The 19,805-nt window shown below is 40.7% G+C and overlaps 2 protein-coding genes across 3 annotated transcripts; both read left to right on the top strand.

Annotated features, from left to right (window-relative positions):
* The first annotated feature begins 232 nt into the window (after positions 1-232).
* p3h3 (prolyl 3-hydroxylase 3) lies at positions 233-8,334 on the top strand. Its single transcript, XM_088307886.1, has 16 exons — positions 233-561; positions 1,211-1,395; positions 1,540-1,698; positions 2,158-2,350; positions 2,425-2,556; positions 3,444-3,586; positions 3,803-3,892; positions 3,971-4,023; positions 4,097-4,176; positions 4,261-4,388; positions 4,776-4,871; positions 4,958-5,108; positions 5,224-5,341; positions 5,581-5,656; positions 6,539-6,679; positions 7,223-8,334. The coding sequence occupies exons 1-16, from the start codon at positions 288-290 to the stop codon at positions 7,394-7,396; spliced, it is 2,193 nt and encodes a 730-aa protein (XP_088164012.1). The 5' UTR covers positions 233-287; the 3' UTR covers positions 7,397-8,334.
* Positions 8,335-10,630: 2,296 nt separating this feature from the next.
* gnb3a (guanine nucleotide binding protein (G protein), beta polypeptide 3a) lies at positions 10,631-19,746 on the top strand. 2 transcript variants are annotated; one of them, XM_088307114.1, is made up of 9 exons: positions 10,631-10,899; positions 13,968-14,054; positions 15,050-15,195; positions 15,280-15,343; positions 16,633-16,795; positions 16,890-16,956; positions 17,019-17,220; positions 17,287-17,503; positions 18,961-19,746. In XM_088307114.1, the coding sequence occupies exons 2-9, from the start codon at positions 13,998-14,000 to the stop codon at positions 19,065-19,067; spliced, it is 1,023 nt and encodes a 340-aa protein (XP_088163240.1). In that variant the 5' UTR covers positions 10,631-10,899; positions 13,968-13,997; the 3' UTR covers positions 19,068-19,746. The 2 variants fall into 2 exon arrangements, with proteins under 2 accessions (XP_088163240.1, XP_088163241.1); XM_088307115.1 differs by lacking the exon at positions 10,631-10,899 and adding an exon at positions 13,728-13,843.
* The last annotated feature ends 59 nt before the right edge of the window (positions 19,747-19,805 follow it).

Below are 19,805 nucleotides of genomic sequence, written 5' to 3'. Positions count from 1 at the left end.
GCCGCGAATAAAAATGCGATTTTTAAAGCCTTTATTTGATATAATTTTTTCATATTAAGTGTTTTAAACTAGACTGATAAATCTTTTGAAAACTACAATACTCATTGGTGGTAATTACACCGCCCAACTGAGAGAGATTAAAGAAGCGTTGACTCCGTTTTGTGTTAGTTACGGGAACAGCTATTGTGCCCGTACGCAGCTCTGCCAAGCGTCCACTCGCGGTACTGCATGTCGAACTTCCTTCAGCAACTTTCTCACCGACGTGGTCTCTCCTCTTCTGCGGGACCATGGCTCTCCCCCCCGACATCTTCGCTGTATACGTGGCGTTGCAACTCCCTTTTCTATGCGCTGGATCGGCCAATTCCGACGGCGTTTCGTCGCTGCTGCAGACCTATGACTTTTTGTACTACAAAGGGGTGCGTTCGTATTTCAACGGGAATTGGGCGAAGGCTGCGGAGCTGATCGAGAGGTCCCTTAAGACCAAGGAGGCTCTGTTCAAGGTCCGAAGTCAGTGTTATGAGGAATGTGGACCAGCGGGAGGAGATGCACTCCAAAAACTTGGTACGTTGCATGCAGTATTTGTGTTCTGATCTTTCTACTTGTGCGTAGCGCAACTATTAGTCATGACATCGTTACGTCAATGTTTCCCAACCTTTAAAGAGCCAATGCACACTTTTTATTTTACATCAGAAAACTATTACGGCACGCCACCAAACAAAATTGTCTCAAAAAGTGGATTCAAGTGAGGTATTTCTGCCTGTTACTATGTTATAACATAGCTATAAAGTGCATGAATCTCGGGTATCAAATGAGGCCAGATCTGGCCAATCAGGTCGATTTTCGCTAAACTTCCAAAGCAGTTATTTGTCATAAAAATGACAATAGACTGGTGCATTGAGATGATGTGAAACCCGATAGACACGTTTTTGCATGGAGTAACATGGAGACATTTGAGACAGAAATACTTACAGGCATATACTCTTCATCCTCTGCGAAGAATGACTAATAACACTTCATCATACTGAGCAACTATGTTCGTCTCCATATATATTTATTCTATACTGCCCCAAAGTGGTCAAGGCGCACATATCAGTAGGAGCAGCACAATGGCCATTGAATTGTAGTTTCTATTTAATTTAAAAAAAATAAAACATCCTTGATTTAAATGCATGATAAAATATAATAAGATACCACTCGTCTGTTTTGTCAGACACTGAAGAGGGGAGCCTGTGGGACCTTTGGGCCCTGGACTGGGTGCAGAAGAAGGCGGAGTGCTTGAGGTTCTGTGTGGGACGCTCGGTCAGCCATGTGGGACAGCTTCCCGTTTCCACGGACATCGAGTATGAGTTCGGCTCACGTAACGTGTACAACTTCCTGCAGGTTACATATTATAAGGTTAGTGATCAATCTCAAATACTAGTTGCTGGAGCGTAAGCGTTTCCCCATGCTGCACTGCATTCTGGATGCCAGATTGGAATTTTGTCTGGAAATTAGTTAGCAAATAAATGAGTTCACACCTTTCATGCGCTCTGCATTTAGATGGAAAAGTTGCAAAAAGCGGCGGCGGCAGCCCAGACCTACTTCGTGGCCAACCCAACTCACCTGGAGATGAGGAACAACATCGAGAAGTACCGACGGATGGAAGGAGTCACCGACGAAGCCTTTTACGACCGAGAGATGGACAGCGAGAAGCATTGGGTGAGGAAGAAACACGACAATGCTCTTAGACGTCCTTAGAAATTTCGATGACACTAAACGCAAAAAGTTAGGAAGATTGGGCTTTTGGGTAAAATGTAAATACAAGTAAAACACTATTTACAAAAACAGTGATCAGGAGCAGTAGAGCTCGCAATCACACTCAAAATCTGCGTTCCTTTATTGCACAGGTGTCAAACTCAAGGCCCGGGGGCAGGATCTGGCCCGCCAAATCATTTTATGTGGCCCGCCAGTCCGAGCTCTAATTGTAATATATACTAGTCGCACCTGAAAATAAGTCAAACAACGAAGATAAATTATGAAAAAAAAAGTGTGACTTATACTCCCCCCCCCCCCCAAAAAAAAAAACATAGTTTAGCAACAAATACTTTGTTGAAGAGCTGAATTAGTCTGTACCAATATTTAGCAAAAATAATTGTTAATTTGCGATGCCCCTCATAGTTTCTGTACGATTCGGCACTCCGGCTGGAGGAGGCTTCTGAGTGGGCGCAGGCGGTGGAAGAATGGCGAGCGTGTGTAAACGAAACGCTGCGGCAAATCGAGGAGTGCAGGGTGCAATGCGTGGTGGCCGCGCAGCGCCTGCCTGAAGACCGAGGAGTGGACAGCGTCGATGGAGTTTTCGAGAAGGCCTCGGGTACATGGAAGTGTCTTGGCTCTGAAAGATAAAATAAGACACTAAATTGAACACTTTTTTTTTTTGTCGTTTAGCTCTTTCTCTCTCGCTGTTGTCATGCCAACAGTCATGCGTGACTCTGGTGGCAACGCGTCCTGGCAGGATCTCCTCTCAGGATGATTTTCTGCCCACTCAGCTGGAACACATGCACATCGCGCAGTTTAAAGGTTTGTGTTCCTAAAGCTCAACATTGGAAATTTATCTTAACCTCAACAATCGAGTCAGTCATCAATTGACAAAAAGAAACAAAAAGGTGGTGTTAATGTTCCCACGTGTAGTCGTTATTGACAAATTCACTCCATCAGCTGATTTTGTTTTGGAACCTATCCTGTTATTTATTTTTTTTAGCCCAGGCCAAAGCACTGCATAACAAAAGTATTGCTTTGGCGCCATCTTGTGGTATCCAAGGAACTGTTGATGTGAGGAGAGGTGCTTCATTTGATCAGCCATGGCCTTGTCTAATAGTAAAGTAGTGCTTTGCTGCCATCTAGTGGCAATTCTGGGGAACTATAAAAAAATGTTGCAACCACATACAGTAGTAGACCGATTTCCAACATCTTAACCAATTTTGTTACGCATGAGAGACCCTGCACATGTTGATAATAAAAAATTGGGCCTTCCACCCCCAAATTACAAAAAATACGGACTGCTGGAAAATACCAAGAAGAAAAAAAACAAATAAAAGTTGTTAGCATGTCTTGCGACTACATTTAAGTTGTATAGTCTGCTCCTCGTTAATTATATTGGGGTGAATGACTTGGAAGACATGCTGAGAGCTGGATTCCTAATTGGCTACCAAATTGCCACAAGATGGCGCCAAAGCACGCCTTGGACTTAGCACTAAATCAGCAACGGGGTTCAGAGAATAATGGAGAATAGTTTCCCCCCAAAAAAAAAAAAAATCTTTGAATATGGGAATTTGCAATTGCCTAACCGTGACTGAAGAAGGAAATGATGACGAAATAAGGCCCGAGACTTATGTTTGATTCAAATATGATTGGGCGACAAGGATTACTTTAACATTTGTACATCCTGTCTTCCTGCTTGCTCACAGCTGGAGACGTGAGAGGCGCGGTGCAAACGCTTCGCTCCCTGCTCCTCTTTTATCCCTCAGACAAGGACTCCAGAAACAACCTGCAACTCTACCAAGAGACACTAGGGGGAGACAAAGAGTCACATGACCCACAGCCTGCTCAGGTAAGACCTCCACATAAATCTATCCCATCCTTTTTGTTTTGTCTGCCTGGTTTGATTTCAAATCCTGGCTTCAGCCTTCCTGTATAAATTTTGCATTTTCTGCTTGCGTGGGTTTTCTTTCTTGAATTTGTGTGGTGACAAAAAACCCTCGATGTCGGTCTACAACTCTTTCCTGCTTGGCAACATTCTCTCATTTTTGTGCGTCCATCTATACAGGAGATCGTCCGCTATGTCAAACGCTCGTTGCAGGAGAAGGAGCTTCTCTATTTCGGCATGGAGAACTTAAATTATACTTTCACTGACCCAGTAAGTACTCATCATTAACATTCATTTGCAACGGGGGTAAGGCATTTTTTTTATTTCTATCTCGTGTGTCTTATGTAGGATCTTTGGACCCCAGAGGATGTTGTTCCAGAATCCCTGAGAGAAACGTGGAAGTGAGTAAAAGCAAAAAAAAAAAAAAAAACATTGCAAAATCAAGCAAAAATCAATATAAGTTGTGATTTCTAGAGCCGAGAAGCAGAAGATGACTGAGAAGACAAAAGAGGACGAGCAGGAAGAGGAGGTGGACGACAGTGGCTTCTTCGCAGGTTAAAGATGCTTCTCTTCTGATCGAAATGAATTACATCTTTGTCGCACTCACGTGCCCGCCGGGTTTGTCCTTTTTTCTGCAGGTGGTCCAGTCCATCAAGTGGGCGTGACCATCACCATGGACGAACTTCTCCTAAACGGGACCAACCGGGTGGTGCTGGACGGAGTCATGACTGAGCAGGAGTGTGACAGGATGTTGCAGCTGGCAGCAGTCAGTCTAAGAGAAAAAAATTAAATAATAAAATCAGATCTCTTCAGATTGGATTCGGGCCACTTCATACAAATCTGAACCGTACTTGATGTCATCAAAATGCAAAATTTGGTGTCTTTTACACCCGCTGTAAATTAACCGAAATTAACCGACCAACCCAAATTGTAGATTTAGCAATCTGAAGTGTATTCTACTACATTGCGATGTCAAATTTGATTTATCGTTATTTATTGAAGATTTATTATTCAACTGTTTCAGCAACAGATATAGACAATACAATCTTTATCTTCTTCAAAAAACAAATTAATTAATTATAATTAATTATATTAATAATATTTAATACAAAAAAAATTGCCTCATTAATCGTCTTGTCTGGTCTCTTGATAGGCCGTTGCATCAGCAGGAGACGGTTACCGGGGGCGACGGTCACCGCACACGCCTCACGAGACGCTGGACGGCCTCACCGTGCTCAGAGCTGTGAAGGTGAGACCAAAACAAATCCAAGTGCAGGACAGTTAAGACATTTTTTTTTTTTTTTTTTTTCACACGTGCTATGCAAAACGCAACAGCTGGCTCAGGACGGTCTGGTCAACCAAACGGACGCGAAGCTGCTCCACGAGCTCGGCGAGAAAGTGCGTCTGCTCCTGCATTCCTATTTCAGGAGCCCCTCGGGACTCTTTGTCGCCTTCACGCACCTCGTCTGTCGCAGTGCCATTGCGGGTACGTTCCAAGAAGGGTTAAACCATATCGTGTCTTTTTTTCGTGGAAAATCAAATCCACACACGACAATTCATAAAAATAAATAAATAAATACATTTGTGTGTGTGCCGACCAGGGGACCAAGAAGGCCGACTCGATTTGTCTCACCCGGTCCATGTGGACAACTGTCTCCTTGAGCCGGACACCAGGCAGTGTTGGAAAGAACCGCCTGCCTTCATTCACAGAGACCTCAGGTACACATTTGGACTTTTCTGTTTTTAAGATGTAACCAACATGAATATCAGGGAGCCGTCACTGCTTGGGGAAAAACAACAATTGGGACAGACAGATTTGCATTGCACTCAATGACTTTCGAGAAAGCAACACAATTCACGGCAGTATCGATATTTGGTCTAAACTCTGCTTGACTGACAGACACGATCTACTTGTTAGCCACTAAAATTGAAATGAATTCAATATTTCCCCTGCACAGCGCCATCCTCTATCTGAATGACAACTTTGACGGTGGTGAGTTGTTCTTCACCAACAGGGACGCCAAAACAGTCACGGTAAGTGTTTTATATTCAATGCTGTGTACGGTGTTGCTCGAGGGATACATTTCCAAACCACCCGCGTTAAGTCAAAATCTGTCATTTAGAGACCGTGAAAATTTTGTTTGAACAAATTGTAATGTATTGAATTCCTTAAAACCTATTCTCATTATTTTTGCTGTCAAATAATAGTGCACATGTAACTTTACGAATGGTGATAGACCGATATTCTTTTTTTCAAGGCCGATACCGATTATTAGAAGTCATCGAGGCCGATAACCGATATTTGAAGCTGATATTCATTTGTTGAAAAAAGGGGTAGAATGCTGTCAACATTTTGAAAAATAAAAACGCCAAAACTTGACTTAGTTTAAATGCATATAAGCGCATGTTTATGACATTTATTAAAATTACGCCTAAGTCTGTTGCCTTGCCTAACTCTGCTTGCGAACCTCTCCCGTAGTGCGTGTGACTCGAGGTGAAAAAGCAAACAGGCAGCTTACTGCTGATTGGCTGCTACCCACCACAAGGAACCAATCAGATGGTGCTGTGGGCGGGACAATCTGCTTCTGCAGGCAGGGTTACAAGCACAGCAGGGAGAGACAAGTGTGATGCTGCGAGCCAAAATAAATCATCTTTTAATTAATCGGCCTTGAAAGTTTAAAAAAAAAAAAAAAAAAGGCAGGTGTCGATAATCTGCAAAATACCAAATATCGGCCCCGATAATCGCCCCGGCCGATACACTACGAAGATTTCTCGCTCACGCAGTTCTAAACCATGTTAACAAACACAATATTGATGATATTCATGGCTGAATATTCACAAGTAGTACAATCGCAACACAGTCGGGTATTTCTTTCATCCGACGACATTCTTGCCATTTGTGTCCTCGCCCTGCAGGCCCGAGTCAAACCGACGTGCGGCCGTCTGGTCGGCTTCTCGTCGGGACCCATCAATCCGCACGGCGTTACGGCGGTGACGCAAGGTCGCCGCTGCGCGCTGGCGCTCTGGTTCACCAAAGAGAAGCTCTACAGGGACATGGTGAGTAACAAGAAAATGGCGTGACACTGAGAGCGCCATGCAAATCTGGTGGACTGTTGTCGAGTTGACCTCGTTGAGTTCATCACCTGGGAGAATGTTACGTCATGTACATTGGTAACTTGTCTTTGCTATTAACTCATTTAATGCCGCAAATTTGTACTCGAGGAAACCCCTCAATTCCAGCGTTTTTTTTTCTGGATTTTGACTGATTTTGCAAGGCCAACAGAATATTGTGTTCTAATGCTATAAAAACACGGAGTTATGGCGCAAAAAGGCTAAGACGTATAAATACGTCTTTGGGAGGCAGGGACTACATTTTTGAAAACATATGTCTTATGGATTGAATGAGTTAAAGTGAAAGACGAGCATATAGAGTTTACAGGGTCAACACTGGAATGATTCTGGTAATGATGCTTATAGTACGGAAGAATTTGAGGGCAGTCAGGATGTTGATTTTACAGGTGTACCAAGTGTTGCGGCCAATGCATGAATCGAAAACTGGGAGGCATGAGATTCCGATGTGCCGTCTCTCCCGTCCTGTAGGAGCGAGAGGAGGTGGAGAAAGGTTGGGACCCCAGCAGGCAGGGCGCAGAGCAAACGGACGACAAGGAGGGCGGCGGTGGGGGCGGAGCCCCCGCCCCTCGGAATGTTCGCAACCAAGCGCCAGCTAAGGGCAGAGCGAGAGGACGGGTGACGGCGGGCAAAGATGAACTGTGAATGTCAGTTTGTCCTTTTGCACTGAGCTGGTTCCAGTGCTGGTTGGATTTTTTTTTTTTTTTTTTTTTACCATTAAACGTCCAACACTGAACAAATTCAGATACATTTCTGTAATGTATCCGTGTCATTTGAGTTTGAAATTCTAACACACATTTTTATTTAATTTTTTATGGTGAATTCTTGATTTTTTTTTAAACAGTAAAAAAAAAAAAAAAAAAAGAAAGAGGTAAATAATTATGTGAGTAACTCAAATTCAAACTAAAGAAAAATCTGTTTCAGAAATTTTATGATAAAAGTATTTATACATTTAGTGGTGAAAATTTTACAGACCGCTATAACAAGTGGTATTTTTGTGCAGTCTGATTTTAATCTCCATTTAAGACATTTAATTTGAGATCTTGAATTTTTGACGCAGATTTTATTTATTTATTTTTTTTTAAATCTGATTTACTTTGATGGTAAGCAAACAAACAGTGTTAGAGGTTTGAGGATACATTTAGCGCAAAAAAATTATATTTAAACTCAGCTGGCACCGATATACGTACGATATAGCTTCTTCTGAGAAAAAAAAAAAATCTGTTAAATATTCACACCCCCTTGTCGCTGATGCTATTCACAACCGTGCCCCAGTAAAGACTCGGTACTAGCCTGGCATCAGTTTTTGTTTTTGTTTTTTTTTTAACTTCATCTCCAAAGAAACCAATTCAAGTGATACCCAAGAACAAATTTCTTAGGCGTTCCTAAATCATATGGCCACTCCATTATCTCCATGCTGTATTTAAGAAAAAATGTGATTCATTTTCAGTGACATTTGACAGTTTGTGAGTATTTATTAGTGACAGCGTTCACTATGACCTTGACTGAAAAGTGTGCCTGTGTATATGCTGTAAATATACTTATTAAGGGGAACGTAGTAAAGTAAACTTCTTTTTCTGGTTGCGCCTTGCGTGAGTGACTTTTTTTTTTTCGTTTTCCCTCTCAATTACAGTCTTCTGGAACATACATGAGGGATTTATGAGTCAATAAATTGTCCAAACTTCAAATTGGCCAGTTGGCCTTTTCCCACAAGCTGTTCAAATAACGAATTGAGGCGAAAGGGACACACCTAGCTAACAAAACAACGATTCCATTAAGTGTTAAAAAGGTCTAGCTAGCTCGTTAGCTTGCTAGCTTGCGGGCTAGCAAGCGTAATAAACAGTTATGTTTCCTTCCCTTAAGTATCTCTGTTGTGTGAATTTACACACAGAGAATGTAACAACGCTGCGGGATATTGCCAGTCTGCTGGGCCGCGAGCATGCTAGCAGCTAATCATAATCGCTATTAGCTGCATAGTAAAAGGTCAATTTGCTGTGAAGCTGTCCAACTCCACCCAACAGATACATTTCTTTGGGATTGTAGGCTAGATGGCTAAATGCACACTGTAGAGCACTGGTGTCAAACTCAAGGCCCGGGGGCCAGATCTGGCCCGCGACCTCATTTTATGTGGCCCACAAAGAGAAAATCATGTGCGACAACTTCCTGTTTCTAGCACTTTCAACAACATTGAGGTATGAGATATTGGCATTTATTGGTTTCCAATCCTTTTTTAAAAATAAACTGAAAACATGTTGAACAAACAATTAACTGACTGGCTTCTGATTTCAAAAGTGACTTTCCATCAATTTGTCGTGTGTATCTGATAACGTAAGGTGATCTTTATTTGGGTTCACAGTCATGACAGTCTTTAGTTGTGTCTCAACAAAATGTTTATGGCTAAAATAAAGAGCCTTATGGCGATGAGGGGTGGAGATGGGGGTTGCATGAGTGCTACCAAAGCTCGGTTTAAATGGTTCCGTTACCAGCAGAAGCAAGCAAATGTCAGAAAGAGAAAAAAAAACAAACCCTCAGACATGGGGTGGGGGTCCGTGAGGGAGGATGGAAATAGAGAGATTACCGGTAATCTCTCCATAAACGAGTGCATTTGTTTATGAAGCTTAAAAAGTCTCCCATTTAGAATATGGAATCGTAATCCAGCCAGAGAGATGGTTTAATCATTCGGCGGAGTGCTGCCCCCCCACCTCTCCCTCTGACAACTTCATGCCACCCCACCCCCTCATCTCCTCAGAGCAAACTCAAGTGCGGTTTATGTCCCATATTAACACTCTCACCTCTCACCCCTCCGCCGTCCCCGTGTTATAATCCCCCTCCCACCACCACGACTACTTGCGCAGAATTGGGTCGGCGTGCGTCTTTAATGGAGGCGAGGACGGCGAACCCGGCGTACCCTAAACATCTGCATTAATCCGCTCTTAGGCAGGTGTCGCAGAGTGCATCATGTCACGTATTCGGAGAAACTTGCATGTTAATTAGACGCGCCGCGTGAAGTCTACGCGACGCCATCTCATTATATATTTGATTAGAAATTATGTAAGACCTCGTTGCGATATTGGAATCGGCTCCATCGTGTGGGTTGGGTTTGGTGTGACGGGAATGTATTCAAAATGTAATCAAATCTAAATGAATTCAGATTTAATAATACAGGTTGACGCAAATGACAGATTATTGTATAAAATATTAAAAATACGATCAGAAAAACGGAGACATCACTGTTTTGATTTATTAAAAAAAAAAGTATTTGTGACTCAAACAAAGTGCAGTGGCGCCTCGAGTTTGATTCGTTTGGAGATCACGCTCGTTAACTAAAAGATTTGTCGTTTAAAAATTGCCATTTCCATTGAAATGAATGAAAAATAAAACTTGTGGTAATGTGCTAATTTTAATGTGGAATATCGCACTATAATATTGCGATGTTTCAACTACTCTCAGCTCATCAGTACGGCATTAATAAGAATCACTTCATGGAGATGAAAATGCTTCTCTTCTCCTTTGACACCAAGTCAGATGTTGACTTATTTAATTTTTCTTCATAATAATACATATATTTTTTAATCACGCTCCTGCAAAATGACAAAAATGGTTCTCAGCAGCTCATATCAACCCCCTCTCAGGTTTGGTCAAGCTACGGCCCCGCTGCGACTCACGGAACTTTCGGGATTAGCGACTACTGCACCATAAAAAGTCATACAGCCAGACCTTCTTATTTTCTTTCTTCTCCCCTCCCCTTCATTATTTCCAGCCCTGGATTCACCCCGCGCTCGTGTCTTGTGACCCCCTTGCTGCATCCACACTGAGCGCCTTCTTTGGTCTGCCCCCCCTTTGTCTCCTCTCCCTTTTTTGTCAGCACCCCCACCACCACCACCAGGAGCCACCTCTCACTGTCCATCGCTGGGTTTATCCCCTCATCCCTGATCTCCTTTCATCCCTGCAATCCTCATCTGTTCCTCACAGGACAGGAGAGGAGAGAGGGACTGGCCAAGGGGAGCATCAGGCCCGTTGCAAAAGTGAATGGAAAGTGCTGGAACGGTCAAAGGCTGACTGACTGACTGCTGCAGTGTGATTATATTTTTTATTTTATTTATTTTTTTAAAGTCATCTGATATATTCCAAGAGGAGTCTCCAAACTGGTGAGGCCCATTTTTTGTATTTGGTTAGGTGTGATTTGTCGCTTTATTGATGGTTCGCGTTCAGAAAATTTTCATGTATTAATAAAAAAATCATAAAACATTTATTTATATGCGGCTGGTGGCACAAGATGTATTTTACAGAGTTTTCTTCCTTCCCATAAATGTACAGATATTAATAAACACAAATATATTTTATGCTACTTATATACGCTTACTGTGTAGACATATATTAAGGCTGCACGATATTGGGAAAAAGCAAGCGTTATGGGTGTTGAATATTGCAATATTGATATTGCGATATTTAACTAGTACCTAATGAAATTATATTTTTATCATCTAATGAAAGAAAAAAATGTTTCACGCAGAAAAATAAGTCATAAATATTTTTGGGGGGGTGAAATGCACTATATAAATTATAACGATAATTAAAAATAAATAACAAATTTGAATATATCAACTCAAGTACATGTTGTAGGGCTGCAACTTGCGATTATTTAATCATTGATTAATCTGACGATTATTTTGCCGACGAATAAGATTTTTTTTAAAAATTAAAAAAAATTCATTTCTATCCTTTTATATATAATAAAAAAAAAAAAAAAAAAAAGGAGATTGTTGCAAATTGACAGTACAGAAAATACACAAACATTAATTACGCGTCAACTCCAGGTTTGGCCCGTTCCACAGCACGCCAGAAAATTGGCAAGAATATTGGTCATCGTTTTCCAAAATAAATGCTGATGTTTTCAAGTGTCATATTTTGAGAAACGCAACCACATACTCAAAGATAACTAAAATTCTTTCATAGAGGACTACAGAAATGTTTGACGCCTGGAATTCCAAGGATTTGGGCAATTTTAATTGTCAATACAATGAGAATATATGACGTTTGTATTGAAGCAAGAAGGCAATTTTTTTTTAACGATATTAAAAAAAAAAAACTTATACTTTGACCAACAATTAAAATTTGATGAGCACAATTTGACTTCTACTCTTATCAGACAATTCCTACGACCTCTGCAAAAATAAAATAAAATAAAAAAGTAAAAAATAAAATCACCCTTGCTCCTCCCTCTGTTGTCATCCTCTCCCTCCCGTCTCTTATCCACATGCAAAGAGCAGTCAGTAATCGGATGAGAGCAGATTTGACTCAAAAAGGCCTCCCCTCTCGCTTCCCCCCCTTTAAAAATCTCCTCCGCCGACGGGATTTAAAACTCACTCTTCTGACTGCCCTCTCGTAATGGGTGATGGTTAATGCACTTCATCATCTAGCACCGCCCTCCTCTTCCGGCTGCCATTTTATCACACAAAACAAGGACAGGACAGGACAGGACAGGACTTTCCTTCAGCAAGATTGTCAATCGTCGCTGTAATGTCATTTGAACAGGCTTGCGCTTTCCCTACAAGCTCTCCAGATGGCAAAAAAAAAAAAAAAAGTCACACGCAACGTGCCCTCTGCGTCCCCTCCTTTTCACTTTAGACAAATGAGAGGCAAATCCATGAAGTCACGTGTCACCTGATTCAAATAGTGAGGGAAAGTGCACGCGGGAATAGATGATCCCATATCAAATCAATTTTCTTCAATGAGATGAATTGTAAAGAACAGCAAAATTAATTTCACGTTTTTAACAAATAAAAAAAAAAAAAATATATATATATATATAAATATATATATATATATATATATATATATATATATATATATATATATATATAATAAAAGACAATGTACACGATTAAACTGGTTTTGTCAAGTGGGATTACCGTATGTAGTGTAGTATTTGTGTGTTGGATGCGTGCCTTCAAGTAGGCTTGATTTTCAATTCCGATTATTACACTCAACAATTACAAAATTGTCATAATCGTAATGAATTATATATATCATATCCAGTATTTATTATTACATATAAAAACATTTAAATAGTACTCATTTTATAAACTTTTAATACTATCGCGATGATCCTTGAGTTTAAAATTTGAGCGTTCTATTGAAAATGTTACAGCAGTTCAAGCATTTGTTTATACAAAGAAACCATTCTCAAATGTAAACATTTTCACCTCTTTTTATTTTAAGATAAAATAAATGTGATTTGTTTTAGTATTTTTTCCATTTATGCATTTTTTGGCGGGGGGTTATACCCACAAAAAATAATCGATTGAATCATCACAATTTCAATTAGTTATTATTATTAAATTTGTTCATAATCGAGCAGCCCTACCTTCAAGGGGTGTGGTCTAGGGCGTGAGTTGAGGTGGGCTGGGTTGTCTGCATGTGAGCGCCTGGGCGTGAGCTGTGGCCCACAGCAGCTCATTGCACGTGTTGTCATTTTTGCACTTGTTTTCACATTCGCTGTAAAGAGAAAATGATTCTTATTATTTCTGTGGACGTTTCAAAGGTTGTTCAGTATCAGGATAAATAAAGCCAGCCCTGTTTTAAATAATGAAATAATTTGCTTTTTTTTTTTCCAATCCAAGAAATCAGAAATTGCATTTTTATGGCAATCAATAAATAAATGGCAAATTCATTGAAGGCCCAAGTGTCATTTCGGGCCACGAACATGCACCGGGGGTGACATTTCTCACACTCACTGACTTTGTCCATTAGAGGATGAACTTGCTCTTTTAATCACGACATTACCAAATTCAATCGCAATCAACAATTAGGATGCTTGAACACGCACGCCTCTCGGTCGCTCGCAACGTGACGACATTCTGACAGGACGTACTGGTTTGTGTGTACATACGGGGCGAATCATCTGAAGAGCAAATAGTTTGACTGTTAAAGGCCCGCTTGAATGTTTATACAATCCTGCATGAGCTCGAGGGATGTGCGTGGGTGTTCTCTACCAGTTTGTGTGTGTTTAATGAAGTTTGCAAAGCAGACAAGAGCCCAGTTTGACTTGCAAAAAAGGTTACTTCCGTGCCGAGCCGCAGCCTGCCGCAGGTGAAGCTCAGTCAGGGTTTTTGATACACGACTGGACGGAGCGTGTGATGTTACACTGAGGGGGGGGGGAGAAGAAGAAGAAAAAAAAAAAAATCACAGAATTTTGTGAATTGTGGATTTTCAGCTTTTCCCACCGTCCCTGACGAGCATCGCCATGGGTGAAATGGAGCAATTGCGAAAGGAGGCGGACAGCCTCAAGGATCAGATTACTGTGAGTACGCTCCATGTTATCACTTCTTAATTAATAAAAAAAGAAAAGCAAGAGCCACCATTGTCATTTCTAGAAAATTCTCACCATGTAAATCATGGATCTAGAAATCATTTGTTCCAGGGTAAAACTGTCCGCAAAAACTGAAGTTACTGAAGTTATTGAAGTCATGAATCACCCTGAGCGTTCTCAAATAAAATGGAAGCTACATCCATCTGTCTTTCAGAACTTAAAAGGCTCACTTCATGTTTAGTGCACGAGTACTTGAAACTGCTCACTGAATTTCATTGGGTCGGAACTGAACAAAATCTAGAGGACGACTAGAAATGAGCAAAATGCTTCGAACTTCCTGCGTCTTCTCAGGCATGGCTTCTTGAGACTCTTTTTTGTTTTTGTTTGCGTGTTTACGCATCACAGCCATTCCCACCAAATTGCATGTTGCAAACAGAAAGTGTCTTCTGGGGCTCATTTATTTATTTATTTTAAATATTGTATATCTGTGAGACAAGTTTGCCTTTGAAGAACTGGCAAAAAAAAATCTGTATTTTTTTTGGGGGGGGGATTTTTTGTGGGTCTACTCATGATAGATATTCCCACCAAATTTCACATTGCGAAGAGAAACTGGCTTAGGGGGCGGAATTTCTATTTTTATTTAAATATATCTGTCGGACAAGTTCACCTTTGAAGAACCCATGAGAACGGCCAACGTGACTCTAAAATGGCCAGTTCAAAACAAAATGGCAGACTTCTTGAGACTTTTTTTGTGGGTCATGTCCACCAAAATTCATTTTGCTAAGAGAAAATGGCATCGGGGGGGGGCTGGACGTTCAAGAAATTCCTAATGTGGCTTCCGAGCTCAAAAATACAATTTAAAAATGTTAAAAAGTTTTTGTGGCACCCTTCTAAAATGGCACCACAAAAAAAAAACACTCGAGCTGAAGTCTGATGAGATTTGAGTTTTTCTGACTTATTTTCCTTGCTGATTCCCTTCCAATTAGGCGGCGCGTAAGTCCATGCAGGACACAACCCTGCAGGAGGCCGTGGCCAGCATTAACGTGGTGGGCCGCGTCCAGATGAAGACCAGGAAAACACTGAGAGGCCACCTCGCCAAGATCTACGCAATGCACTGGTCTACGGACTCCAAGTGCGTCGTTTAAAAATTATCCGTTTTTTTTTTTTTAACCATTACACAAAAAAATTGAATGATTTTGTGTTTGCGTGTCCCCAGGCTGTGCGTGAGCGCCTCACAAGACGGGAAGCTCATCGTGTGGGACAGCATCACAACCAACAAGGTGAGACGGAGCGGGAAGAGGTTTTACGCACCTTTTCTCGGTTTTTGGTTCTCCGTCCCCTTGAGGGAATGGCTCAGGATTTGACGAGCAGGTTTTTCCTCTTCCAAAACAAACGCCTGCGGGGAAGAAAAACGTCAATAAGGTGGACTTATAACAAGTTTGACTGACGCTTCTGTGAAGCGTAACATATTGCATCAAACGTGTTGTTGTTAAGACATTTTTTGGGTGGACTAAAAAAAAGATGGCGGTCAAAGCAACTTTCTTTAAGATTGCTCAAGTGGAAAAGTTTCCACTAAATCTTGTATGATCCTACAAATGAAATACTGATAAAAAAATTAAAAAAAAATAGCAAATTATTTCTGGTTCTAGCTTTTATGCGTTAAAGCCTACCTGACATAAAATTTGTAAAATTTTAAACAATATCATATTAAATATTAAATTTATTTGTTTATTTATTTATTTATTTTTTTACTATTTCAAAGCCTTTCTTGTCAGATATGCTCGTCAAAGTTTTTTTAGATAGCTTTAAAGAATGTATTCAAATGTAAATGTAATTATTTTGTATCATTTATATTTTAATAAATAAATAAATAATTGAAAAACATATTTTTAAAGCATAATGAAAACTTAATTATTTTTGTATCATATATACATATTAATAATTTAAAACATATTTTAAAGCATAATGAAAGCTAAGTAATACATTTATTATTATTATTATTTACTGTATAATTTAAATTATGCAGTACCGTACGGACACGTTAATGTTTTTGTTGTTCTATTCTCCAAAGTGAAAATAAAACCCTAAATGTGAGCAACAGCTCTCAGTTTGACGCAATATACTTTCACTCTATTTATTTGGATCTCCGTTAACTTTGGCGGACGCCATCGCCAATCCATATTATTTAAAAACAACCACAATTAAAAAAAAAAAAAAAGAAAAAACATTTGTCAGAAATCATAGCAACACTATAAAACATTCACATAATGTAGCACAGGACCTAGTTTACTTGAGCAACACTTCCAAACATAAAATAGATGATATCACAGCCCACTAATAATCGGATAACTGGATTTTATATTACATGACATTTTTACAAACATTTATGTCATTAAACAACTAACATTTTAATTAACTGGACACAATTGGTACCATCAACTAAGCTTTAAACGTCACTTTCAGTATTAATACTGTGAATAAATATTTATTTTAACGATTATAATTTTTTAAATTAATGAATAAATTATTATAATTTTTTTTTTTTTTTATAAATTACTACACCTCGCAGGTGAACGCCATCCCCCTCAAGTCGTCGTGGGTGATGACGTGCGCCTACGCCCCGTCGGGCAACCTGGTGGCATGTGGCGGCCTGGACAACATGTGCTCCATCTACAACCTCAAGGGCAAGGACGGCAACGTCAAGGTCATGCGCGAGCTGGCTGCGCACACAGGCTAGTTTCAACAAACACCTCGTTAACACTCGGTGGCATTTGTCACCAGTTTTTTTTTTTTTTTATTGCAATGTTGTCATCTTGATCGTTGCAGGTTACCTGTCATGTTGCCGTTTCCTCAGCGACAGCGAGATCATCACCAGCTCGGGGGACTGCACTTGGTAAGTCGCCTGCCGTGTGTTTCATAACGGAGAGTCCGTGATGGTGGCGGTCTTGGTTCCAGTGTGCTGTGGGACATCGAGACGGGCACCCAGAAGACCATCTTCGCAGGCCATCAGGGAGACTGCATGTCCTTGGCCGTCGCCCCGGACTTCAAGTTCTTTATCTCGGGCGCGTGCGACTTCACCGCCAAGCTGTGGGACATCCGGGAGGCCAACTGCAGGCAGACCTTCGGGGGTCACGAGAGCGACATAAACGCCATCGGGGTAAGGACACTCTGTGATGAGGAATGTTGATTCCCTATTCATGCCCCGTGCTCACCACCGGCGCAGTTCTTCCCCAACGGCAACGCGGTCATCACGGGCTCGGACGACGCTACCTGTAAGCTGTATGACCTGAGGGCCGACCAGGAGCTCATCACCTACCAGGACTCCGGCATCATGTGCGGCGTCACCTCGCTGGCTCCATCCCTGTCGGGGCGCCTCTTGCTGGCCGGATACGACGACTTCAACGTCAACATTTGGGACGCGCTTAAAGCGGAGAGAGTGGGTGAGTTGGCCCGCCGTCAAACGCTTACGATCGATTCAAGTGGTGACAATTTAGAATCAAATGCAACCAATTCAGAATTGATGGCTACCATTTAAAAATTCAACGCAATCTAGGGATGCTCGATTAAACACGATTGGTTTAGCAATAATTGAAATCACGATTATTCAAATTATAATTCTTTGAGGGAATTTTAAATGTAAGACAAATTTAATTTTTTGAAACACAATAATATCGAGGATGGTTACATCGTCTAAAGAAAGCATTGGCATTTACTTCCGATGGAACACTCACAACAACGCTTACAATTATGACAATTTTGTAATCGTTGAGTGTATTAATCGTAATTGTAACAGCATTTCGATTAATTGCACAGCCCTACTACAATTGAATGCTACTCCTCGATACTCATAAGCGACTTAAAACCAAATGCTACTAATTTAGAATCTGAAAACGATACTCATCCAACTTTAAATGCTAACAATGGAGAATAGAACACTACCCATTTAAAACCAGATTCTACCAATTGAAAATCAAACGCAACCAATTTAGAATAAAACTTTGAATCTTTTACTTAACATTGGGAGCGATTTTTACCTATCTGCTTTTTGTGCATTAATTGCAAAACAGCTGGCTTAGGATTTAAAATTGAAAAACAGAAACAGACTTATAAAACAACATTTGTCATTTCACTCTTGACAAGGTTGGCCTGGTATTCTGGGGACGTGACAATTTGAATCCAAGCCACCGCCAAGCAAATTGTATTTACCAGTGGCGGGCGTGCCTTCAGTGAAGTCCTACTTAGTCCGACTTTACTAAATCCCCCTCATATTGCAATCATTTATCCCACTACAGCTAAATAAATAATATACAGAAAGACTTACACACTACTGAGTGTTGGACAACCTAGCTTCTCTTGAAAGGTCCGTCTTAAAAATGGCCTGCAGTTAAATCCACACGTTTCCCTACTTCAGCCATTGTGGTTTAAAAAAAGTAAGAATATATTTTAGATTTTCGAACAGTCTGCAGTTACGACTTCCCGGGTGTGTTGATTCCGCATAGTGCTGCCCCCTCACGAGTAAGTATCCAATCACAAGCCGCGTTCATCACCTTCAACGTGAGGCCAGCGAGAGAGCCTTACTGTCATCAACGTCGTAATCTGATTGGCTATCACAACTGTCTATCAACTGTAAACACACCCTCAGAACAGACGCTCGCACGATTGCACCTGAAATCCTGGGACGACTATTGTGCGCCACTGGTATTATGAAATCTGCCTGACAACACGGGCTAGCTGAATTCTGATTGGATAAAATCTCTAACCTAAAAATTCAACACTAGGATTTAAAATGACATCAATGTGAAGAATATGATTCAGATTTTATGATTATGATTGCCCACCACTGGTATTTTAATTTTTTTTTTTTTTAAATAATTTCTCTTCCCTCCGTACGTTCCAGGAGTGCTGGCCGGCCACGACAACCGAGTGAGCTGCATTGGCGTCTCCTCCGACGGAATGGCGTGCTGCACGGGATCGTGGGACAGCTTCCTCAAGATTTGGAATTGAGGCCTCGCACCCGGCGTCGGGATTTAACCAGGAGTGTCACGGGCGGCGTGGTGTTTAATTGTGCCAATTTTTTTTTTTTTTTTTTGAAGTTGGGTTGCTTAATGTGAATCTTTAGTTCATTATGATGTACTGTAGTGGTCTGGCACATTTGGCTGTTGCGGTCGCCAAATGGAAGCAAGCTGGATGGATGTTTGTCATGTAGATTGACACCAACTAGACCGTCTGGTATGCTGTGTTTTATATCAAGCAAACTTGTTTTTGGTTTGTTAGTTTTCCATTACAAGCTTGTGTTGACTTTTTTTTTTAAGTAGAATTAAACGCCCTACTTGAGAGGTTTTTGTGTTTGTATTGAATGTGACATTGACTTGTTCCAACCCCCCATTCGTTCAGGAAAATGTGATAGACCGCCGACAGATGGGAAAACAAAAAAAGTGGTTCAATAAGCACTTACAACAAGCAATGACCTATTTGTCTCAGGATTTACTGATGGATACTATTGTGCTCACTTGAGCGCTACTGTTTGGAATTTGTTGTAAATAAATACTTGTCGACCTATTCCTCCGATATGCAAAGTCAAAGGTTGTGTATTTTGATGCTTGCCAGGTTTTCTTATTAGGCTTTTACAACAGGTAATGTTTGGCATCGCTTTCTAAACTGTCAAATAAAATATAGGATTCTATTCATCTTCTGTGGTTATTTTACACAATTCTGTTATTTCCATTTCAAATATTTTTTAAT

The sequence above is a fragment of the Idiotropiscis lumnitzeri genome, chromosome 10 (genome assembly GCF_059441095.1).
Source record: "Idiotropiscis lumnitzeri isolate Australia: NSW breed Sydney's pygmy pipehorse chromosome 10, RoL_Ilum_1.0, whole genome shotgun sequence".
Classification (NCBI taxonomy): domain Eukaryota; kingdom Metazoa; phylum Chordata; class Actinopteri; order Syngnathiformes; family Syngnathidae; genus Idiotropiscis; species Idiotropiscis lumnitzeri.
Note: the sequence above shows the minus strand (reverse complement) of the source record. Positions and strands in the feature narration are given on the sequence as shown.

Bases quoted from the DNA above. Each gene is read 5' to 3' on its own strand.
- gnb3a (XM_088307114.1), top strand. From the start codon at position 13,998: ATGGGTGAAATGGAGCAATTGCGAAAGGAGGCGGACAGCCTCAAGGAT. The intron at 15,196-15,279 runs GTGCGTCGTTTA...GCGTGTCCCCAG, and splicing joins CACTGGTCTACGGACTCCAA to GCTGTGCGTGAGCGCCTCAC. The intron at 16,796-16,889 runs GCTAGTTTCAAC...TGATCGTTGCAG, and splicing joins CGAGCTGGCTGCGCACACAG to GTTACCTGTCATGTTGCCGT.
- p3h3 (XM_088307886.1), top strand. From the start codon at position 288: ATGGCTCTCCCCCCCGACATCTTCGCTGTATACGTGGCGTTGCAACTC. The intron at 2,557-3,443 runs GTTTGTGTTCCT...GCTTGCTCACAG, and splicing joins GCACATCGCGCAGTTTAAAG to CTGGAGACGTGAGAGGCGCG. The intron at 3,893-3,970 runs GTAAGTACTCAT...TGTCTTATGTAG, and splicing joins ATTATACTTTCACTGACCCA to GATCTTTGGACCCCAGAGGA.